This window comes from Heterodontus francisci, chromosome 25 (assembly GCF_036365525.1).
Source record: "Heterodontus francisci isolate sHetFra1 chromosome 25, sHetFra1.hap1, whole genome shotgun sequence".
In the NCBI taxonomy this organism is placed as follows: domain Eukaryota; kingdom Metazoa; phylum Chordata; class Chondrichthyes; order Heterodontiformes; family Heterodontidae; genus Heterodontus; species Heterodontus francisci.
Genome location: NC_090395.1, coordinates 46,740,426 through 46,765,958, shown reverse-complemented (window position 1 = coordinate 46,765,958; position 25,533 = coordinate 46,740,426). Strand labels below are relative to the sequence as shown.

The following is a 25,533-nucleotide window of genomic DNA, read 5'->3' as shown; positions in this document are numbered from 1 at the left end:
TAGCGACCTTTAGTGGGAACTGTGGAGATCCAAATCCCAACAGTGTATGTTTCAACAGATTAAACATGGCGAATTGTGTAGCAGTGCTGCAAAATATCCTGTAATAGTTTGAATGACCAATCGTGTCCTTAATAATGTTATTATTAAATATCTAAAATCTTTGTGTTGCAGACTGTCTTTTCAAAGTATGTCCTATGAACCGCTACTCTGCACAAAAACAATACTGGAAAGCAAAACAAGCGAAACAGGACAAAGATAAGATTGCAGACATTGCTTTGTTACAGAAGCTGCAGGTAAGGTTTCTGTTCCTAATATTTCTTGCATGAATGTTTGATTTTTGAGTACCTCCTCTCAGAATAGATTTGGATTTTTTTTGCCTCCCTGGTGGATCATTGATAAGGATTCCAAAAATTTGTGGTTCATTGTTGGTTGGTTGTTTAGTGTATATTTAGCATATAATTCTAAGCATCTTATAGAATTGTCATCACCAGCAATGGGAAATGTGTAGACCGCTCAGTACTTCAGAGAGTGGCATGATTCAATGATGTGGGACAATGCTTGTATTACCATCTGAATGCTCCATAGGTGAAGATTTGAGGTGCACGATCCCTGTTCAGAGTGGTTGAAAAATACCCAAGTATGAAATGGCTAGTTGAATCCTGGTTGACGATTTACTGAATTGCAGATGATGTGGTGATCTACAGGAACATCCACTGTCAAGTCAGTGCATACGATGAAAAGCCCACCAAAGATATACCTGTCTATTAAAGATAAATAGCTAGACCTACTTGGATCTAATTGTCATGTCTTCCAAACTGTTGTCCTTTTCAAGCTTCATTAATCAATGCAAGAGCATTTAATTGTGAAATATTGACAACTTTTGAAGCATTGTGGATACATTAATGCAATGTACTAAATCTCAAATTCCTGTAAAGAGACTTCTGTTTCACATCTTGCGGCCCATCTTTTTATTAAGTAGATATGTGATGGGTTTTTGTGATAAACTCTATTCCTTTTTGCTTGTTACTGTGCTGGTACATTAGAGTATGAAACCTTTTCTCAATGAAGTCTTCAAATACTTGATCTTTCAAGCCGCCTTGATGTTCCCAGTGGATAAATCCACTGCTTGGGTTATACTGACAAGGAAGGTTGAAACTTCTGGACAGGGTAGATTAGTTGACGTCAATGAGGGTGTTACGGAGGAAATACAATTTGCGTCAGTGTTGCTGGGCTATGGATAGTAAATATCCATTGTACTTTCTGTTTCTGATCATTACCCATTATCCAAGCAGGAAAGTGTGTATGTGTGGAAATAAAGTGATAACAGGTTGAGCAGTGATGCCTTTTCCATGGTGTAATTGGCTGCTACCACCCGGTATAGGCTCACCCCTGAAGAATGGTGAATTGGGTGAAGTACAAGGGATACTAGCATTGGTGTTTCAACATGAGTTAGGAGATTCATAAATGAAGGGTACAAAAAGCTCAAGATTGTGAAGATGACCAGATACATGAAGCTGAATCAGCACTGAGAACTCCGAGTGATCTGATATATTATGGACTTGATTTTCCGTCCCCTGCTGCTAATGTGGGAATGCAAGACTTCTGCCTACCCACATGAAACTATGAAACTTGATTTGAATTTCTTGCGGGGCATGTGGTTGCTCATTTTGTATCAAAGTGGATATTGTTCATGCCTGAGTGGTCTACCACCAGTGGGAGAGAGGGAAACGTGATGCAAGCTGCAGCGCTTAATTGGTTGCAGTTGCTTAACATACGAACATATAAATTAGGAGCAGGAGTAGGCCACTCGGCCCTTCGAGTCTGCTCCGTCATTCAATAAGTTCATGGCTGAACTGATTACTCCACATTTCCATCTACCCCTGATAACCTTCCACCCTCTTGCTTATCAAGAATCTATCTACCTCTGCCTTAAAAATATTGAAAGACTCTGCTTCCACCGCTTTTTGAGGAAGAGAATTCCAAAGAGTCACAACCTCTGAGAGAAAAAATTTCTCCTCATCTCTGTCTTAAATGGGCGACCCCTAATTTTTAAACAGTGACCCCTAGTTCTAGATTCTCCTACAAGGGGAAACATGCTTTTCAATTCCACCCAGTCAAGACCCCTCAGGATCTTATATGTTTCAATTAAGTCGCCTCTTACTCTTCTAAATTCCAGGAGATGCAAGCCTAGCCTGTCCAATCTTTCCTCGTAAGACAACCCGCCCATTTCAGGTATTAGTCGAGTAAACCTTCTCTGTACTTCCTCCAATGCATTTACATCCTTCCTTAAATAAGGAGACCAGTACTGTACACAGTACTCCAAATGTGGTCTCACCAATGCCCTGTATAGCTGAAGCATAACTCCCTACTTTTGTATTCAATTCTGCTCACATTAAACGATAACATTCTATTAGCTTTATTAATTATGTGCTGTACCTACATACTAACCTTTTGAAATTCATGCACTATGACACCCAGATACCTCTGCATCTCAGAGCTCTGCAATCTCTCACCATTTAGATAATATGCTTCTTTTTTATTCTTCCTGCCAAAGTGGACAATTTCCCACTTTCCCACATTATACTCCATTTGTCAGGCCTTTGCCCACTTACTTAACCTATCTATATTCCTTTGTAGCCCCTATACATCCTCTTCACAAGTTACTTTCTTACCTATCTTTGTGTCATCAGAAAATTTAGCAACCATACCTTTGGTCCCTTCATCTAAGTCATTTATATAAATTGTAAAAAGTTGAGGCCCCAGCACTGATCCCTGTGGCACACCACTTGTTACATCTTGCCAATCAGAAAATGACCCATTTATGCCTACTCTCTGTTGCCTGTTAGCTTCTATCCATCTACTATCCATGCCAATATGTTACCCCCTACACCATGAGCTTTTATTTTCTGCAGTAACCTTTGATATGGCACCTTATCAAATGCCTTCTGGAAATCTAAGTACAATACATCCACCGGTTCCCCTTTATCCACAGCACATGTTACTTCTTCAAAGAACTCCAATAAATTGGTTAAACACGATTTCCCTTTCACAAAACCATGTTGACTCTGCCTGATTACCTTGAATTTTTCTAAATGCCCTGCTAATGTCTTTAATAATAGCTTCTAACGTTTTCCCTAAGACAGATGTTAAGCTAACTGACCTGTAGTTTCCTGATTTCTGTCTCCCTCCATTTTTGAGTAAAGGAGTTACATTTGCTATTTTCCAATCTAATGGAACCTCCTCCGAATCTAGGGAATTTTTGAAAATTAACGTTAACGGATCAACTATCTCACTTCTTTTAACACCCTAGAATGAAGTCCATCAGGACCCGGGGACTTGTCAGCCCGCAGCTCCAATAATTTCACTTCCCTGGGGATTGTAATTTTCTTGAGTTCCTCCCTCCCTTCCATTTCCTGATTTACAGCTAATACTAGGATATTACTTATATCCTCAATAGTGAAGACCGATGGAAAATATCTGTTCAATTCATCTGCCATCTCCTTATTATCCATTATTAATTCCCCAGACTCACTTTCTACAGGACCAACGCTCACTTTGTTAACTCTTTTCTTTTTTAAATATCTATAGAAACTCTTACTATCTGTCTTTATATTTCTAGCTAGCTTTTTCTCATACTCTAATTTTACCTTCCTTATCAATCTTTTAGTCATTCTTTGCTTTTTTTTTTATTCTGTCCAATCTTCTGACCTGCCTCCTATCTTTGCAATTATAGGCTTTTTCTTTAAGTTTGTTACTATCTTTAACTGTTCTGGTTAACAACAGATGGCGGGTCCCACCCTTGGAATTTTTCTTTCTCGTTGAAATGTATCTATTCTGTGTATTCTGAAATAACCCCTTAAATGTCTGCCACTGCATCTCTATTGACCTATCCCTTAACCTGATTTGCCAATTTACTTTAGCTAGCTCTGCTTTCATGCCCTCATAATTGCCCTTATTTAAGTTTAAAATACTAGTCTGGGACCCACTCTTCTCTCCCTCAAACTGAATGTAAAATTCATCATAGATTGATCGCTGCTACCTAGGGGCACCTTAACTATGAGGTCATTAATTAATCCTATCTCATTGCACAATACCAGGTCTAGTATAGCATGCTCTCTGGTTGTCTCCAGAATGTATTGTTCCAAGAAATTATCCCCGAAAATGTTCTATGTACTCCTCATCTAGGCTTCCTCTGCCCATCTGATTGTTCCAGTCTATATGTAGGTTAAAATCCCCCATAATTATCACTGTATCTTTCTGACAAGCTGCCATTATTTCTTCCTTTAAACCCCGTCCTGCAGTGTGGTTAATATTAGGTGACCTGTACACCACGCCCACAAGTGACTTGTTGCCTTTATGATTTCTCATCTCTACCCAAACTGCTTCTACATCCTGGTTTCCTGAATTTAGGTCATCCCTCTCTTTGCGCTAATACCATCATTAATTAACAGAGCTAGCCCTCCACCTTTTCCTAGCTTCCTGTCCTTCCTAAATGCCATGTACCCCTCAATATTCAGGTCCCAATCTATGTCGTCCTGCAGCCATGTCTCTGTAATGGCTATCAGATGGTACTTAACTATTTCTATTTGCGCTCTCAGTTCATCTGTTTTGTTTTGAATGCTATGTGCATTCAGATACAGAGCTTTTAGTTTTGTTCTTTTATTATTTTTGTAACCTCTAGCCTTATCTGTTGATTTACTCTTAGATTTGTACGTTTTATCCCTTCCTGTCACAGTCTGTTTATCATTTCCCATATTAATACCTTTTTCTCTAGCCTTGTCTCTACTCCTTGATTTACCATATCTTCCCAAATTTGATCCCTTGCCCTGACTATTCAGTTTAAAACCCTCTCTACTTCCCTAGTTATGCAGCTCGCTAAAAAAACGGCCCCAGCACAGTTCTGGTGTAGACCGTCCCAACAGTACAGCCACCACTTTCCCCAGTACTTTCCCCAGGTTGATCGGTAAATTGGTCATTATAAATTGCCCCTAGTATAGGTAGGTGGTAGGGGAATGTGGGGTTGTGGTAGGAATATGGGATTAGTGTAGGATTAGTATAAATGGGTGGTTGATGGTTGGCACAGACTCAGTGGGCCGAAGGGCCTGTTTCAGTGCTGCATCTCAAAATAAAATTTATAAAAAGTACTGCTGCCAGTGCCCCACAGAACCCAGTTCTATTACACCAGTCTTTGAGCCACGCATTAATTTCTCTAATCTTATTTGCCCCATGCCAATTTGCATGTGGCTCAGGAAATAATCCAGAGATTATTACCTTTGAGGTTCTGCTTCTTAATTTGGCACCTAGTTCCTCATACTGACTATGCAGAACCTCTTTCCTTGTCCTGCCTATGTCATTGGTACCTACATGGACCACGACGATTGGATCCTCCCCCTCCCATTGTAAGTTGCTCTCCAGCCCTGAGCAGATGTCCCGAACCCTGGCACTGGGCAAGGAACACAGCCTTCTGGACTCTCGCTGTTTGCTGTAGAGGACAGTGTCAATCTCCCTAACTATACTGTGGCCTACTACCACTACATTCCATTTTTCTCCCTACACTTGAATGGCTTCTTGTATCCATGGTCAGGTTGCTCATTCACCCTGTCGCCTTCACTCTCATCCAAACAAGCTGAAAGAACCTCAAACCTGTTGGACAATCGCAAAGGCTGAGGCTCCTGCTCTCCTGCCCTCTGGGTCCCCTTACCTGCCTCAGCTGCAGCCACACTCTCCTGTCCCTGACCACTGACCAAATCAGAAGACCCTATCCAAAGGAGTGTGCGCCTCCTGGTACAAAATGTCCAGGTAACTTTACCCCTCCCGAATGTGTCACAGTGTCTGCAGCTCGGCCTCCAGTTCAATGACTGAGCCGAAGCTCTTCGAGCCACAAACACTTACTGCAGACGTGTTTGCCCTGGATCACACTGGCATCCAGGAGCTCCCACATGCTGCAGCTGTGACACATCACCTATCCTGCCATTCTTAATGTGTTTTAATTAATTACTTAATTATTTTATTCAATTATTTATTTTATTTTCCTTTTTTAAATATATTTTATTAAGCTTACCACAAGTTCCTTTACTATTTTAAACGATAGGATTAGAATGGACTTTAATCACTTACCAGATATTTACCAAACAGGTAACTTCTTCCCAAACCAATCACCTGCCTGCTTGTCTGTGATGTTTTATGCTATGTTTAATTTAAATTAAATTAAATTGAACTAAATTAAATTAAAAGCTTACCTGTATACTCACCACCGCCCCCCCCCCCCCCCCCCCCCCCCCCCCGGCCCGGCTCTCTGTTTCCCTGCTCTCACTGTTGATTGTGACGTCACTTTGATGTCACTTTTTGATTTTTCCCTGCTCCGTTCCTGCTGCTCCTGCCATGCTCCTCTATCTTGCTCTGTCTCCGGTCTCCGACTCTGGGCTTTTGGCGCGCTTTTTAAACCTCCACTCCCGCTGTGCTTCTCTCTCTCTCTCGCTCTGTCTCCGGTCTCCGACTCTGTGCTTTTGGCATGCTGTTTAAACCTCCGCTCCCACCGTGCTTCTCTCTCTCTCGCTCTGTCTCCAGTCTTAAAGGGCTAACATTACTGGAGATTCTCGGGGACCCAAGCAGAGCCATCAAATCACAACTCAAGGGGAGGCGGTGGCATTGTGGTAGTGGCACTGGACTAGTAATCCAGACCCCCCCCTCCCACACTAGTGCTCTAGGAACAAGGGTTCGAATCCCACCGTGGCAAATGGGGAAATTTGAATTCAATTAGATTAGATTAGATTAGAGATACAGCACTGAAACAGGCCCTTCGGCCCACCGAGTCTGTGCCGAACATCAACCACCCATTTATACTAATCCTACACTAATCCCATATTCCTACCAAACATCCCCACCTGCCTATATTCCCCTACCACCTACCTATACTAGTGACAATTTATAATGGCCAATTTACCTATCAACCTGCAAGTCTTTTGGCTTGTGGGAGGAAACCGGAGCACCCGGAGAAAACCCACGCAGACACAGGGAGAACTTGCAAACTCCACACAGGCAGTACCCGGAATCGAACCCGGGTCCCTGGAGCTGTGAGGCTGCGGTGCTAACCACTGCGCCACTGTGCCGCCCTGGAATTAATCTGGAATTGAAAGCTAGTCTCAGTAATGGTGCTGTGAAACTATCGTTGATTGTTGTAAAAACCCATCTGGTTCACTAATGTCCTTTAGGGAAGGAATTCTGACATTCTCAGCTGGTCTGGCCTACATGTAACTCCAGACCCACAATATGGTTGACTCTTAAATGCCCTCTAAAATAGCCGAGCAAGCTGCTCAGTTCAAGTGCAATTAGGGAGGGGCAACAAATGTTGGCCTTGCCTGTGATGTCCACATCCAATGAATAAAAAAGTCACAACAATGACAGAAGCAGCAGTCTTGGATGTTTCTACCATGCCAGAAGTCTCCAAGTTCTTGGGCACTTCAGCGGAGATCCAACTGGCAGAGTTAATGGCAAGGTGAGACCAGGAGTCCACGAAAGCAGATCATCTAGATTTGATGGCATGAGGTGTTTCAGCTGAGACTGCCACCTGTCCTGTCCCATATATGGTTACACAGTGCAAGAAAAGGTTAAATGGACAAACGAGGTTCAATACAATTGAAGACACAACAGAGACACCAAGCCCTCACTGGGTAAATGGCAAAATGACTGTTAACCTTAAATATAACTACAACAACTTATATTTATATAGTGCCTTTAACAGAATAAAACGTCCTAAGGAGCTTCACTGTAGCAAAATAAAACAAAGTTTGACACCGAGTCACAAAGGCAGATATTGGCCAGAATTTTTTGTTGGGTGTGGGGGCCCCTTCCACTGGTCGAAAAGTCGGTGGCGAGCCCGCCTTCACCGGTCCTGGCGAGCCAGACCTAATTTGACGTTCCCCAGGTCCTTAATTGTCTTGGGTGGGACTTGTCCCTCATTGAGTCAAGAAGTCCCATCTAATGGAGTTGATGGCCAATCAGCGGGCTGGCAGCTCTTAGTCCCACAGCGCCACCAGGGGTGGTGGCCACTGCTGGGACTACACCAAGGTTCAGGAGGAAAATGAAGGATGGCCCCAGAAAAAGGTATGTTTTTAGGGCCTCGCCGAGGACAATCGATTGGGCCCTGGCGAGGCAAGGTGGGGTTGGTTAGGGGGGTAACGGGGGAGTGTTATGCGTTGGGGGCGGTTGGGGCTTCAGAGGCGGCCCTCTGTGGAGCACACAGTCCCCGATCAGGAAGGCCTCCCCCCACCAGCCCGCAAGAAGGCTGCCTAGTTTCATCAGGTAGGCTTTCTGAGGCCTCAGCCGCCTGCCGGCCAAACATAAAATACCCATGGCGGCAGTCGGAGGCCCTTAAGTGACAGTTAATTGGCCACTTTAGGGCCTTGATTGGCATGGGGTGGGCGGGCCATTTTTCGCCGCCGCCGCCACTCCATGTAAATTTGCAGCGGAGGCGGGAGTGAGTCAGGAAGGGTGCCCCAAACCTCCCACTCCATTTTATGCATCCTCCTGCCACCAGCCCGCTGTTTTGGGGGGCATAAAATTCTGGCCATTAGGTCAGGTGACAAAAAGCTTGGTCAAAGAGGGAGGATTTAAGGAGTGTCTTAAAGGAGGAGAGAGGGGTGGCAAGGCGGAGAGGTGCAGGGAGGGTATTCCAGAGTTTGGGGCATAGGCAACTGAAAGTGCAAATGGTAGAGCGATAAAAATCGGGTGCACAAGAGGTCAGAATTAGGGGAGTGCAAATATCTTGGAGGTTTATGAAGCTGGAGCAGATTACAGAGATACGGAGGGCGAGGCTATGAAAACAAGGATGAGAATTTCAAAATTAAGACGCTGCTTGACTGGGAGCCTATGTAGGTCAGTGAGCACAGGGGTGATGAGTAACGGGACTTGGTACAAGCTAAGACATGGGCAGCAGAGTTTTGGATGAGCTCCTTTTATGGAGAGTATAAAGTGGGCGAGCAGCCAGGAGCGCATTGGAATAGTCAACCCTAGAGGTGACAAAGGCGTGAATGAGGGTTTCAGGAGTAGATGAGCTGAGACGGGCGCAGTTGAGCGATGTTACGGATGTGAAACTAGGCGGTCTTAGTGATGGCACGAATATGAGGTCAGAAGCTCATCTCGGGGTCAAATGTGACACCAAGGTTGAGAACAAACTGGCTTATTCTCAGACCATTGCCAGGGAGAGGGATGGAGTTGGTAGCTAGGGAATGGAGTTTGGAACAGGGACCAAAAACAATGCTCCTCCCATGTATCAGTCAAATCATTGGAAAGTTTTCGTCTTGTGAGTATTCATTGTTCTCAGGGTAGGCATGACACTCCCAATGGTTGTTTGTTGTCTCTAATTATGAACGATATTTTTCTTTGCAAGAGTAAGAAAGGCACATGTTTGGCACAACATTGAAATAAACCATTCTCTGGTGATAAAGCTTTCAGCAGCAGGATAGTACAACATCAGATTCACTGGGATGTGTATCACCTCAGTTCTCAAAGGCCCGTTCACTCACCTCACAACTTCCTGACAGTTGTGGAAACCCATGTCGGAGTAAAAGCTTAGTTATATGAGTTACAGGCACAGACTAATAGCTCTTCTGAATTATGGTCAATTGTGGACATTTGCAAGGGAATTTTCAGTGGATAATTGGTTATGCAGAAGGCAGTTACTGAAAATAATTGTTGTATGATTTGGTCTTGTATCTCTCTAGATGCTGGCAATGGCCTCTCATGCCAACTCGTTTTCCTCAAAGGTGACCTCTGTACTCTGATGTGGTGGAGACCTTGCTGTGTTTTCCTTATCTGCAGATAGAAGGACTATATTTCTGTTTTGCATAATTGTTCACTAGTGCAGAAACCCACTATAATTCTTGAAATCCTTGCAGGGCTCTAGTGCAGAGCTCCACTGACCTGTCGAGGTACCTGATTTGGGTCTTTAAAATACCGACTGACTGCTTAAAGTGCTTCCAAGGGCCTTTTACTCCACCACTGAGCTAGGATTCCTTAGCGGAATCATCTGTCAGTACTGCAGGGTGTATCCCAAGTCTGCAAACAACCAGGCAGGAACATTGCTCTGGCTAAACAATGCAAATATTGTAGATTATAATAGAGCAGAGTCATGGCAGCTTGCTGAGTAATGAGCATTCACATGTAAAATTAGCTGATTTGCAATGCACGCCAGCTGCACATTGATAGAATGATACACTTTTTCATTGATGACATTGAGATGATTCTCATATGGGGCTTTCAATGCTGCGTGGGAGCGTTCAGTAGCATCTTTTGAATACAAAAGTAGGGAGGTTGTGCTTCAGCTATACAGGGCATTGGTGAGACCACGTCTGGAGTACTATGTACAGTACTGGTCTCCTTATTTAAGGAAGGATGTAAATGTATTGGAGGCAGTACAGAGAAGGTTTACTAGACTAATATCTGGAAAGGGCGGGCTGTCTTACAAGGAAAGATTGGACAGACTAGGCTTGTATCTGCTGGAATTTAGAAGAGTAAGACATGACTTGATTGAAAGGGTGGATGTGGAAAGGATGTTTCCCCTTGTGGGAGAATCTATAACTAGGGGTCACTGTTTAAAAATAAAGGGTCGCTCATTGAAGACAGAGACGAGGAGAAATTTTTTCTCTCAGAGGGTCATGAGTCTTTGGAATTCTCTTCCTCAAAAGACGGTGGAAGCAGAGTCTTTGAATATTTTTAAGGCAGAGGTAGATAGATTCTTGATAAGCAAAGGGGTGAAAGGTTATTGGAGGCAGGTGGAAATTTGGAGTAATCAGTTCAGCCATGAACTTATTGAATGACGGAGCAGGCTCGAAGGGCCGAGTGGCCTTCTCCTGCTCCTAATCGTATGTTCGCATGTTTGTACCTGTGGAAACAATGTCAGCTGTGGCTCAGTTGTTAGCACTCTCACCTCTGAGTCAGAAGTTTCTGGCTTTAAGTCCCGCCTCCAGGACCTAACTTAAGCACCACAATCCAGGCTAACACTCCAGTGCAATACTAAGGGAGCACTGCACTGTCGGAGGTGCTGTATTTCGAATAAGATGTTAAATGAGGCACCGTCCACCCTCTCTGGGGATGTAAAAGATCCCATGGCACTATTTGGAAGAAGAGCAGGACAGTTATCCCCAGAGTCCTTGCCAATATTTATCCCTGAATCAACATCTCTAAAAACAGATTATCAGGTCATTATCACATTGCTGTTTGTGGGAGATGGCTGTGTGCAAATTGGCTGCCGGGTTTCCTACATTACAACAGTTACTACACTGACTGTAAAGTGCTTTGGGACATCTGGTGGTTGTGAAAGTTGTTATATAAATGCAAACCTACCTACCTCTCTCTCTCCCTTCCTTCATTTCTCCATTCCTTTCTTCGCCCCTTCCTTCCTTTCTTCGCCCCTTCCTTCCTCTCTTCCTCACATTTGTCTCCTTCCTTCTTTCCTCTCTTTCTCTCTCTCTTTCTCTTTCTCCCTTCCTCTCTTTCTTCCATCCTTGTTCTCTTTCTCTCTCTCCCTTTCATCCTTGTTCTCTTTCTCTCTTTCTTATTTCTTCAAAACACGGGGATGGTAGAAATCCATTACGTTTGCTAAAATTGTATAAATGTTTAAGTACTAACTCTGAAGTTGGAAGTACAATTTGCTGCCTAAGAAATAAGCAGACTTAAAAAAAATACAGTGCCTTTCTGTATGTGCAAGATCTGTGGATTTAAAGCATTTCCTTAAGCTGTTGCCTCCACCTCTGGGATACCAAACTCATCTTAACACCGCTACCTTAGCAGTGTTGTTTTCTGGGTGCAATATAAGGGTAGCAACAAAGGAAAACAACAAGTGTCAGTAAACCAAGCCTGCCTGTTGCCATTCACCTGCAAGGGAGCAGGTTCAGGGCAGCAGCCTCACTGACTGTCAGGTTTCCAGAGGAAATTATTGACTGTACCATTTGTGAGGTGCCAGTAGAACACCTCTGTTTCTCACTTTCCTTTGTTTACTGCCACAACGCTGTTGGAAAATAGTCAGTTTTGTCACAGCAAATCCAGGTCCATATCTCATAAAGAGCACAATCACCTTAATGGGAGAAGATGGGAGTTCTGTCAGTTCCCAAAGCAATCAGGAGCAGCTCACTCTGACAACCTCACTGCTGCACTGTCATGTTGCCTGCTGAAAAAGAAACCTTAATGATCATTAAAATAGTTTTTTAATCACCAAAATGAAACTTTTTTTTCAAAATGTCAGTGAATGTTCAGTTGAAACAGTTGAGCTTCTAGTAAACTGTGGGTTGGCGTGTTATCTGATTCAACCATTGATTGATGACCTGAATCTTCAGGAGACTATCAGGTCAGTAATGGTGTAAATGCTGTGTTGTCTTGCTTTAACCCTGATGTTTGCTGCAGTATTAAAAATATATGGGGTACTTTTCAACTAACCAGCAGAGTGTAAAATTGCTGTTGAGGATTGGCTCCCAGATATAGAAAGCACCCAACTTTCCCTTCCAATGATTTCAATGGTGAGTTGAAAATTACTCCATGTCCTTCACAGCAGGAGCTCATGAAGAAAATTGGACAGTATAGTGGCAGAAAATGCCGCAGCCTAAGTTTTCCTCTTCTTGTTAAGTTGTGTTGGCTGTCAGCACTCCTTCATCTCCCTGCTGCATGCAAGTGATAGTTGGGTGGTGTGAGCCCGTTCTTCCTACCGTCTGCTGCTGATCTTGCTGATCCCAGCCACTAGACCTAATGACAACACTGAAAGGCCTGCTGAACCACTTTTTTGAGGAGAAGAGGCCATAGTGGGCACCTCTCCCTCTCCTCAGCCCAATCTGGTATCCGCTCAAATAGCTTTCGTCTTCCCAGTGTTCAGTTTGAGTGAATTTTTGATCACCCATGATAATGTCAAACAGGCATGCTGATAAATTCAGAATGAATTAGTCCATATTGCAGCTGAGCCTTGACATTGCAGCATTCAAAATAGAAAACAATTTTCTGTTGAACACAATTGATTCAGCAATATAAATAAATTTAGGTTAACAATCTTACACCCTCCATTCACCACATCCGTCGCCACTGTAGCTTTAGTAACATATGACATAGCTTCAGGCTTGCCAAAATTGCTGCATTACATTGCTTCCTTCCTTTTATGGTGGGCAAGCAGAATTATAGCTGATGCCAACTTCATCCCAGCTTTCAGTTTAAAATTAAACATCTAATTTTATTAGCAGTTAGTCAGTTTATTGTGTGGTGCCAAAACATTCTTCACTGTGCTTCATTCACTAAAAAGATTGAAATTAAAAATAGGATTTGATGGTTCTTCATTTTATGTGGTTATGCATGCTAACAATTGCGGATTTCCCATCTCCAACTTTTTTTTTTACAAGGGAGAGGGGGCTGCTGTAGGTGAGATCAGTAAATAGCTCCCGCTCAGAAGTACAGAGGGATATAAGTCCAGGATCTTTTTTTACCAATAGCTCCAATTTTTAATCTGCTACTTATTTCTGGAGTTTCTGAAAGATTGCCTCCTTGACTGCAGTTGGCTGTCTGTTAATTATTCTCCAGGTGTGGATTCAAGTTCCCTAACCAGTATCATTGGTTATCTTTCCCAAGAAAGTTGAATGGATGCCCTTAAAGTTTAGCTTGAGCAATTCTGATTTTTGTGATTATGCCTGGTACTGTGATAATCTCAAATGGAACTATATTGTGCTAATTAAAATCATGATGATTTTATATACATACATAATTAGAACTTGTTGACTAGTCCCTCTGATTGTCCACCTCAAATCCCCTTTCTCCTTGAAGTCTCCTGGTCTTGTTCTTGGGTTATTTGGGGTTGGTGCCGAAGCTACCTTGCTGTCCTCAGTGCCAGTCATTGGGTAGGCAGTTTTCTGTCGTAGCTGCTACTCTGTCCCTGTTCCTCCAGGAGTGAGACTGAGGAAAGCAGTCACAGCAATGAAGAGAATAGTAAGCACGAGCAGAGCCAAATATTAAAGTGTGCACCTTCATTGTATTTTCAACACATGCTTAAGTTACAGGAATAAATTTTGTAAAAAAAAACTACAAATATCCTTTGATGTTTTAAAGATTTTAAATTCATGTTTTATTTTTCAGTCCAGATTTTTCTTTGACCTATGTCAAATTACATCATTATGATTTAAATGGGCTGTTAATTACTGTATCTTTATATAGTGGAATCTCAATTATCCACCAGCATTAATTATCAGACAGAATTTTCAGAGGCCTGACGATGCTTTTGGATATTTCTATTTGAGAAATATAATTTGAACATGCCAGGATCTATGTACCATGGGATTTATATTATTTGTACTTCTGTTGTCTGTCATCTCCATTATCCAGCAGAATTTTCACAGGACAAAGTCTTATGCAAGATGACACTTTTTTTGCTGTATTTAATCTTATTTTCTTCGTGAATAAAACACAACTTTTTATTTATATTGTTCTTGCCTTCAGTCCTGTGCAGACAATATTTTTGTACCATACTGGTAGAAATTTGGGTAGTCTCAATCGGCTACCTTATGGCCCAATGGTTGTTCCACTTTAATAATTTATTTTTAGATCTATTTAATAAATAATCGTCCATCTCCTGTGACATTGCACACAGGAGACAAGTGCATGTATGATCTTCAGATGAAGGGGCTTTAGAGGATTGGGGAAATTGGACCAAGGTACAATTCAATTCCTATCTTGAAGTTATAAATTCTGTCCTTATTTTTATATAATGCTTTGATTTTATATCATTTATAGTTAAATTGCAAAACTGTGAGAATCTCTGTAGTATCGACTGAAGAACTCAGAGATGCAAAACTGAGGCATTACAGCACCACCAGTGGCTGGAGGGTGTAATTACAGTATAACAAGTTTCCATTATGAATGGGAACTTTCGAATTTAAAATAGGAAAAGGTGACACAAGTTTGTGGCACAAATGTTACAGCAGGAAGTAAGGTTGTACATTCAGACATGATATTTTTAAAATATATAACTGTATTACCTGGAATATTTTTACTAAAGCTTGTAGGTAAGTTTTTTTTAGGTATAATCATTTTGGCTGCTTAGGATGCAGCCTGTTCAGTTACAGCACAGACTGGACTTTCATAATCTTCCTGCTTACTGTTTAACAGCAGTAGGTACTACAACTGCCATCATGTCTGTAATAACCACAAATACAGCTTGTCAGGAGCTGCAATGATTTGTTGTCCAGAAACAATATGTGAGGTGATGGTGGCACTTTTAATGTTTTACCATCCTCACTGCCCTAACTGTGAGAACACTGGAACAGACATAAAAATTGGATGTATGAGATCTACATCGCTGGCCATATCCCTGTGGCTGTTAGTGTTGTAGCAGGCGTATCACTGACAGATTTCCTGTTTCCTGCTGCAAACTTCACCAAAACAATGGTGATATGGTTTCATGTAAACGAATGGAACTTGTTGGCAGTGACTTTGTCAGTTGTGCTGTAGTTTTGAAATATTTTGGATTTTAGTTTCCTAAAATATTATGAACTAATTAAGGTCCTTTAATTGGGCAGCGGGCTCAGTTTTGTTAAAGGGGATTGTTATTGCTTTGAGGGGTATTTATCAAGTGAAGTTTACTTTTCCCCTTACGTCTTTTGTCCCCATGTCTATAATAGATTTATTTGTCATCACCTCTAATAAATTATTGCTGCAAGAGCTCTGGGTGATTTTTGTTGTGAATGTTGTATAAATGAATTAAGCTGTGACTTTTTTACAATGCTGTTATATTTTTACAACACAAATTACTTTCTTGCATTACTATTTATGAACATAGTTGTTAAGCTACACAACTAACTCACAAATATTGTCCTTTAACAATTCTGTAAGTGAAGGAGAGCCATGTGTCTACTGTGATTGGCTGCGTCAAATTGAATGCCACTTCCGTGTTAGGTTCAAATGTAACAAATCTGAGGCAAACTGCACACATGGTACCATTTAATCACTCAGGATGAAGAATCTTTTGAATAGATTCCTTTTAAAATTGATTATTATAATATGAATTAAAGATCATACATATAATTAAGTTGAAATTTTGGATAAGTTTTGGTTCAGAGGATGCAAAATTGAGAATCTCTTTTACAATACTCAGAATATGTTAACAATGAATCCCTTCGCAGTATTGAAAACTGTGCAGTGATTATACCCTCTCCATCAGTTGCTGTTGAGCCCACGAAAATAACTGGGATGCAAACATATAGCAGTAGTTCACTTGATCCCTTTAAATCTCAAAGCAAGTCACTATCGGGAACTTTTTATTGCTTTGTAGATTGATGCTGCCAATATTATTTTTTTGCACAGCCTATCATCCTATGTGTTATGGAGCCATTCCCAATAGAGAGGGTATATAATCTATTCCTGGCCTCTCAATGCTACATATAGCTTGTGAAGGAATCCAGCCATAGTATGGGGTTATAAGGTTAAAAGAGTTAGTTTCCTATGAATTAGAGATTTAAAAAATTAAAAGCAGGATTCATCTTCCTAAATGGTTAAAAAAAATTCATGCCTCTGACATGCCTTTGTGTTGAAGGGCTTGCCTCATCTTAGAACATAGAGGCAGCTTCTGATAAGGAAGATTCACTCCCTAATGTCACAAACCCCACCACACAGTAAAATATTGATAACATAGTTTTACAAATGGTCACAAAAGTTACCACATTGTAATAGTTGCTCAGACGGTTTTATGGGGACAGCCCTAAACTACAGTCAACTGAATTTTATGACAAAACTGACCAAACACAAAAAAATGAATTATAATCTTGAAACGCAGCTAGATGACTAATGAGAAATTGACCACCCTGAGAGACTTGCAGCTTGCTGCTTGCCTGGCTTTTCTTAGGAATAAAAGAAGGTGGATGGATCTTAATTGGATATTAACAGTTATACAGCCTCATTTGGGAAAATAAAGGGGGTCGAACCTACATGCAGAAGAGTTAACACCCCCATATGTAAAAACGAAGTTGTATAAATATTGGAACTTCACAGTGGATTTTTAGATACGTTGGATTCGCTCCAATGTGTCTCGTGGTAAAAATACAGCTATTGGGGTGATGCGACGATAGTTCTCCCCATAATTGGGACAGAGATATCTCACTAAACACTGTAGCCTTCTACTCGGGGATTTACATTAAATGTTACTTTAATAATTGATGGATATCTTAAATATTTTACTGTAACAATATTTAGATTTAAAAATTGGATTCTCTACTAGAAACAAGATTATACTTTCTTTTTTTTCCTAGAACTATTAACGTAGCGATTGACTGTTCCACCTACAGTGAATTGCATGTTCGGTTCTTTAATAAACTTGTATATAAATTAGAAGTTATATTGTCTCGTAGTCTTCTGTATCACTAGCTCAAGAACCCATCTCTGTACACTCTCTGGTGGGGTGGTACATTACTGAGGAGAGATCCCTGGACCCTTATAATATCCAGGTTATTATAATCTGGCTGAAACTTGTTTAAAAAGCTATCTGGAGGATGGAAACATTCTCGACTGGTTCCTTTCCTTTAGGGAGAGTTAGATCAGTCCTTGAGATCCATTCAGGTGTCTTTTGGATCTGTCTTTCTCAACCTCAAGTGAGAGTCATCATCTGAAGTACACCTGATCTGGGATAGCCCCCAAAAAGGGGCTAGGATTATAATCCACCACAAGCTGACTGCGGAAAATAAACTTGAGTTGCAAGGGCTGGCAAACTGACTGATTTTTGCCCTCTTGCTGGGTAAGTGCTTGCCAACAATAATAGAAATGTAACAACTCTGAGCATAACGTACACACTCCTAGCATAAACAGACTCTCACCTTAATGAGAATGTGTCTAAGCATTCTCACGCCAAAGACCATTGTAGTCTAAATGGTTCTGCAGTGCTCCTGAATCTCTGGCAGTCGTCTATTTGGAAAATTTATGAGGAAGAAATTGTTTAGAATATAGGTTACTGGTGGAAGCTTAAAAATGTTTATTTAACTGCAGCTCATTACAAATCTCTGTTTCATTGATAGTAAATAAAAGACATGCTGAAATAACTTCACTTTCATCCCCATTTTCTTTCCACAGCATGCAGCTGAGCTGGAACAGAAGCAAAATGAAACGGAAAATAAGAAAGTACATGGGGAGGTGATAAAATATGGCAGTGTAATGCAGGTATGTGCCTACTGTAACAACAACTTGCACTTATAGAGCACCTTTAGCATGAGGAAACATTCCCATGCTGAGGAAAATAAATAAATGCAGAGCAAAAGAAAGGAATATTAGAAAAAATGACCAAAGGTTTCATCAAAGAGGTGGGTTTTAAGGAGGGCCAAAGGAAAAGTGGAAGGTGGTGAAGCACAGTGTTTTGGGAAGGAAATATCTGAGTGTGTGACATTAAGTGCCTAAGGACACAAGCAATAATGGTGGGGGAGAGAGGGGCAATGCACAAGATAGAGTCCCAGGGACAGATATTTTGGGGCGGGGTGGGAGTAGGGGGTTTGGTCAGCTTTGGATGATCTACCAGAGATAGGGTAGATTAAAGCCATGGAGGAATTTAAACACCAAGAGAAAATTTTGAAATGTGGGATGTTGTGGGCCTGAACATCAATGCCAATCTGCAAGGGCAGGGCTGATGGGCTAGCAGAACTTTTTAAGGAATAGCATTTGACAGCATCATTTTGGATGAGATGAAGTTTACAGAGAATAGGGGATGGGATGCCAGTCGGGAAAGAACTGCAATTGTTGAGTTTGGAGGTGACAAAGGCAGGAGCAGAGGCAGGTGTTGTACTAAGGTGGAAGTAGACATTCTTTGTGGTGGGGAGAATGTGGTATTGGAAACTTAGCTTATGGTTGAATAGGTGCCAAGTTTCCAAACGATCTGCTTAAGGTTGGTCGAATATGGGTTATGAGTCAGTGGTGAGAGTAAGGATTTTGTGGTGGGGTCTGAAGATAGTAACTTTAGTCTTCCTGACGTTTAGCAGGAGTAAATAGATGCTCGACCCACAGTTTGACAGCACAGAGGCAGTGGAGGAGTTAGAGAGAGAGGTGGAGCTGGGTGTCATCAGGGTACATGTGGAAGCTGGCCAAAATGTTTGCGGATGCTGTTAGCAAGGGAGAGTGGATAAATGAAGAAGAGGAGTTGCCAGGGTTAGATGGTGGCATTTTTGAGGAGGAATATATGATGGTTGCTTCGAAGGGGAGAGAGGGACTGTGTCTGAGGAGAGGGAACTATTTACTGTGTTGTCTAGCCCTGGGGCCTGGAAGGGAAGATGGGTGGTTATCAGTTTAGTGGGAATTAGGGTCCAGGGAGAAGGAGGTAGGTCTCATGGATGAGATGAGCTGAGAGAGGGCATTGGGAAAACAGAAAAGAAACTAGAGAAAGATGTAGGTTTAAGGGTGGCGGGTAAGGAGAGAGGTTTGATTTGGTGAGCAAGGAGAAAGAGCAGAAGCAGCAAAGGTAAGGAAGCAGTAGAGAGGGTTTTAAGAAGGTGATTGGAGGAAAGACACTGGGGATTATCTTTGATCTTCAGGATGATCCTGGACTGGTGGGCAGTTTTGTCAGAATATTCAGGTGGTGGGCATTAACTGGGGATTCACCTGGAGTAGACTGAAACTGGGATTGTTGGATTGGAACTGCACAATATGTAATGCATTTCTGTCTAAATGAAAGCTTGAAATGTCTAAAGATTAGACTCTAGTTCTATTCTTCACCACCTGGCTATCTGAGTTTTAACAACAGGTACACAGATCATTCATTCCCACCCTTTAATATGAATGTACAGAAGTTGAAAGCAGTGCTGCCTATGAGCGTAACTCTCAACTGGGAGTACAAAATTGACCCTATATTTTATATTCTGTAACAAATCAGCAAATCCTCTTTTTTAGCATTCCTTTTCTTTGATTGCACAGGACCTTACTAAGAAAGCAGAAACTAAATGGAACTGTTTGCTTTGCTCCTTAATGAACTTCATGCCCCTTTCTCCAGAAGAGAGAAATCTCTATCTCTGTATTCTCCTCCTGTTCCACAACCCTCGGAGATATCTGTGCTCCTTTAATTCTAGCCTCTTGAGCATCCATAATTTTAATTACTCTACCATTGGTGGCTGTGCCTTCAGCTGCCTCAGCCTTTGCTCTGGAATGCCCTCCCTAAACCGCTCCACCTCTTTTTCCTTTTTTAAGATGCTGCTTAAAACCTACCTCTTTGTCCCAGCTTTGTCCCAGGTCATCTGCCCTAATATCGTATGTGGCTCAGTGTCAAATGTTGCTTTATAACACTCCTGTGAAGCACTTGGGACTTTTAATTCTGTTAAAGACACTATATAAATGCAAGTTTGTTTTTGTTGAATTGGTCTGTTTGTTCCTTTGCAGCTATTAGTGGAATGTTTGAGATGTGTAAATAATAAAAAAAAACAGCAATTACTGTCAGGAATGTTATTCTATGAGCATTTAATATCAGTTTTTTCCCCTTTGTTATTTTAACAGGTTTTGGTGTAACAGACTGTTCCAGCATGTCACAGACTTACTTTCAGGGCTGTTTTTGAGTTTTTAATATTTTTTGGCAGCTATTGATCATTGGTCTAAAGTAGCATACAAGAGATAATTCCTCATTCCTAGGCTCCCAGCTGAAAGTGCAGGATTGGGGAATCACGCTTATCTGCTTCTTTTTCTCATTCTCAGCCCCATCCGATCTGCCTTCTTGACCTAAATTATGACTCTGTCTATTCTTTCTCATTGGGGTCAAAATTAAATGTGATATGCCCAATACTGACTGACCCCTGTCTTTTGGGTGTAAAACATTACTATTCAATGCACCAATACGACCTTTTGAAATGCAGCCCAGGTTTACATCATGATGTTTATAATTAATAACAGCCACTTCTACCAAATGATATATGTCAAAGCAGCTTATAAATAATAATGATATTTTTAAAAGCAATACTTATGAAGATTAACAAAAAATGAGATGCCATCACAAGAAAGAGCGCCAGCATCAAAACCCCTTTTAAAAATGAGAAAGGTTTTTAAAAAGGTGTTTGCTTACAGGTCCCTTCATTCTTACTGCATTTGTGTTACTGGTTGCCCATTATAGTTATAGAGTCATAGGGAGGTATTTTATGCCGGGTTCCCGCCACCATCCCGCCTCTGCCAAAATTTAGTCTGTGGTGGGAAGGCCTGTGAACGGGTTCCCGCCCCTTCACAATTGAGGCCTTTAACTGGCCAATTAACCCCCAATTAAGGGTCTCTTCCCTCTGCAGCTGCAATTATCCGTGCGGTGGGCGGCCTTGTTGCCGCACGGGAAGCACAGCACGGAAAACTGTATGGGCTTCTTCCCGGCTCCCGGGGTGGGGGGGGGCCCTTCGTTAAAAAGCACCGCCTGCATCCCGCACCCTGCGAGATTCCTCCCACCCTGACCTTCCTGAGGCCTGGTTCCAGAGATGCTCCACGGCCTCCGGTGGGTGCACCTTCAGCAGCAGCTACTGCCTTCGCAGTGGTGCTGCAGCTGCCGGCCTCTGATTGGCCGGCAGCTCTGCAAGTGCGGAACTTCTAGCGTCGGGGTCATTGACCCCATGGAAGGCCCGCTACTGTCCAGTTAAATGCCTGATTGTCATTAAATTTGGCGGGCTTTCTGTGTAAGAAGCGACACGGCGATCTCGGCATTGGTTTCTCCAGACATCAAGACCCCTGCCGCCAGGATAAAATTCCTCCCATAGAGTCATAAAGTCATTTACGGCACAGAAGGAGGCCATTCGGCAGTTGTGCTCAACTGCAATAATAAATAAGAAATATTAAATACCCTTTTCATTTACTGGCATTGCCGTCACCAGTTTGTTGTACTGCATTAAATATTTGGCTTGCAATTCTAAAGTTTGATCAGACATATATTGAAAATGCAAGAGATTACCCTTCAATGCTGAACAACTGGAGAAGAGGACAAATCCTTTGGAGAATTCATCTTCTGTTCGGTGTGGCAGTGCTGTTGGTGGTAGGGAGGAAGATGCACTCACATTAATCATTAAGTTTTGGGTGATGCACATTATATCAAGTTATGACAATTGACTCTGAAACGATGCATGGCTCTGGAGTTGCTTTATCATTGACAGAATATGAAGGTTTTTATTATAAGCACATTACATTGGGCGGCACAGTGGCGCAGTGGTTAGCACCGCAGCCTCACAGCTCCGGCGACCCGGATTCAATTCTGGGTACTGCCTGTGTGGAGTTTGCAAGTTCTCCCTGTGTCTGCGTGGGTTTCCTCCCACATGCCAAAAACCTGCAGGTTGATGGGTTAATTGGCCATTATGAATTGCCCCTAGTATGGGTAGGTGGTAGGGAAATATAGGGACAGGTGGGGATGTGGTAGGAATATGGAATTAGTGTAGGATTAGTGTAAACTGGTGCATGCTCCATGGCAACACCTCTACCAATCAGAATTCATTTGCCAACCAATCAGCACTCTCTTCTCATGCAGTATAAGTTGTTGTTTTCCTTTACATTGGTTACTGTAGCAGATTGTCCTGATGAGTGCAAGATGAAAAGCATCAACAACATGTCTCTATTTTCAGCAATACTCAAGTTCTGTACTACTAAACGACTAATTGAAACATATAAAAATTATCAAAAATCAAAACTTTCTTCTTTGTTTTATCTGGTTATGTGAGGCTTGTGACAGACAATCCCTAGCATCTAATGGCCTGCACAGTTATCAATGCATTCATCGATCATGAACTTATGCTTCCTTCTTTGTTGACGCTGTCATCCATGAGTACAAGGGACACACAACTCTGGTAATAGTATTACCCATTCCGATGACTGGAGGCATGGCTCAGTTCCAATATGAATGTCTTCCTCTATTCAGGCTGATATTCCACTCCATCTTTCAAGAGCACACAATTAGCAGTGGTTGCAAAATGGCAGCGCAAACAGTGTTAGCACTGGTGGGAGGTGGATGGCAGTGTCACTAGTTTACATGAGTAGTTTCCATTTTAAATGTGGATAATTGAAAAAAAAATAAGGATTTCATGCAGATATAAAATTAATAATATTAATAACAGATTTGTGTGTGCATAGGCATACAGCTGTACTCTCCCCAAGTGTGTACTTTCGATGTGGGCATGTTATACAAATAATTTTTTTAAATATTTTGACTTCGTTGGGTATTTGTTCTTATGACTGAGAATTACAATACATGACCCCGCCACATAATACACTTGAAGGTCATGGACGTTTGAGGAGTGTTTATTAAACCAGATTAAATGACCCATTATCTGCCACAAGGACTTGCTCTTCCAGTTGACCATGTGTTCTGTTAGCTATACTTTCCCAAAAATATCAGAGCAATCAGCAGGTGAGATCAAGTTCAGCGAAGCATTTGCAGGGCCTTTGCTGCTGCAAACAGCTCTCAGCATCACAACTTAAAAAAACACTTTTCTAAATGTAAAAAGTATTCAGTTACCTCAGAAAGAGGAATAATGCAAGCGCAACTAACCTAAGAAAATTGTTTCAAGCTAATAAATGCATTCCCACCTTTGTGAAAATCCTCACATTGGTGGAGTCCTTTTTGTACGCTTGTAACAGAGTTTGTGTCAAATGTTTTGCCTGAATCTAACTGGAGGACTTCAAAATTCATTATAGTGAAACTACTGATATAAGGAACTACTTTGTTGGACCATACAAGTGTATAAGTATTACAGTTTGATTGTGGTCACCTTCATTCAAGTCCTCATATTCATAAAGCTGTTAAATATCTGAATGAATATAGGAATAACTCATTCTCCCTAGTAATGTGGGTGGAGAAGCAAATGGTTGTAGTTCTCAAGTTTACTTTACAAGTGAGAGTGGCCTTGTACATTTAATCCGTCATTTCCTCAAAACACATAAATGAAAGCAACAGCCACTGAGATGAAGCACCAGCAGATACTTTTGATTTGCTAACTCTGGAGGAAAACATTTGCATTGGCAAAATGTCAGATTTGAACCACATAGGTCTATTTATAATTGCAGTTTTGTTAGTTGTGTTCTGTCAGTGAATGAGGTCATGTTACTTTTGCAGATGACTGGTACTGAAACTATTGATTGGAAGTGACAGAGCCAGTGCAAAACTATTCATTTTTTGAAGTTTACTTTTTAATTTCCGTGGACTGCAAACAGGAAAGCTGCATCACTTGGGCCCATTAGTGAAAAGTGACACAGGCTATGTGTGCTGACTAATTAGGATAAACAACAGCAGCATTTTGGCTGATATTGCATGTAATATACTTGAATTGACTTTCAATCTCAGTGTGCACTCTTCAACTGTATCAAATCTAAGGCTGCAGAACTTATAAAGAGGATGTGCTTGGCCTCACAAGCTAATGATAGCAATGTATGCTGTCATATGCTTGTTTGTTTTCAGTTTTCTTCACTTTGCATCTCCCTTTCTTCCCAAGTCTCTTGAAGGTCCTAACTCTTAATGGGGTGCAGTTCAATGGAAAGTACGTTGTCCAAGTGAGCATTCATCATCTGAGTCCAGACTGTGAAAGGCTGTTTTTTTATGGACTCATGCAAGTGAGTGCTGAAAGTGTGGAGGACCCTGAAGGAGCACTCTAGTTGGAGTTGGTGCCTAGTACCAAATTTCCAGGCAGCGCTCATTAAAATAACGTGGGCAGTTCTTAATCAGGCATTTTGTGTTGTGCGCTGCAATTGAGCAGTGGAAGTAAGTCGTAGGAAATGGAAACACTGCTGCAGCCTTAAAATCCTGTCTAAAGCAGCTCTTGCACCTGGGAGAGATTTGGCAGCCTGTTTTCGGAGACACAGCACTGGAAGCCATGGAGCACTCTGATAGCTGCAGAATAGCTTGAGCAATTTTTCTGATTTTGTGGCACCCCTCTCAAAGACTCTATTTCCGATACACAGTGGCTTTAACTGTCTGTTAGAAAGTCTGGAAGGTTCGGTATACTGTTCTGAAAATAGATCTGTTGAACAATTGCTGCAGAAAGTGGAGCAGAGGAGGGAAGTACCTTTCCCCACAATGGTCACAAAGTCCTCTAACAGTGGTCTTCAGAGAATGGCAAGAATGACAAAAGTATTAACTAGTTGCACTATTCATAGGATGTGGCTCCAGTTCAGGAAGAAATTCAGTGATTTCACCAGGAAATGGAAGATAAGTGCACATTTCAGCTGTTATACTGTTATGTGAATGATTTTCCAATACCATGATTTGCTCCTTCCCATAGTTTTGTTTCTTCCTCGAACACCTGTACATGTGTTCTCATCAGAAGCCATAATGCATTTCCCACAAAATCTTTTCTGAAGCCATCCTTGTCGTTCACCTCCACCTCCCCCCTCCCCCAGCCACCCCACCTACTCTTGATAAGAGTCCTCCAACAGTTGCTGTGTAGTTCAATCTTAGATGCCACTATCCAGCTAATTTAGTTTACTCCTACTTGTAAAATGAACTTGAGAACTACAACCATTTGCTTCTCCACCCACATTGCTAGGGAGATTGAGTTATTCCTATATTCATTCAGATATTTAGCATCTTTAAGAATGCAAGGACAG

The 25,533-nt window shown here is 41.7% G+C and overlaps 1 protein-coding gene across 3 annotated transcripts in view; it reads left to right on the top strand.

The window, feature by feature from the left end:
• itpr3 (inositol 1,4,5-trisphosphate receptor, type 3) overlaps nucleotides 1-25,533 on the top strand; it is a 311,298-nt gene that overhangs the window by 102,133 nt on the left and 183,632 nt on the right. For all 3 annotated transcript variants that reach the window (XM_068057164.1, XM_068057163.1, XM_068057162.1), the window contains exons 3-4: nucleotides 172-293; nucleotides 18,082-18,168. In XM_068057164.1, the coding sequence (XP_067913265.1) occupies nucleotides 195-293; nucleotides 18,082-18,168 (186 nt within the window). In that variant the 5' untranslated portion in view covers nucleotides 172-194. The remainder of the gene's footprint in view (nucleotides 1-171; nucleotides 294-18,081; nucleotides 18,169-25,533) is intronic.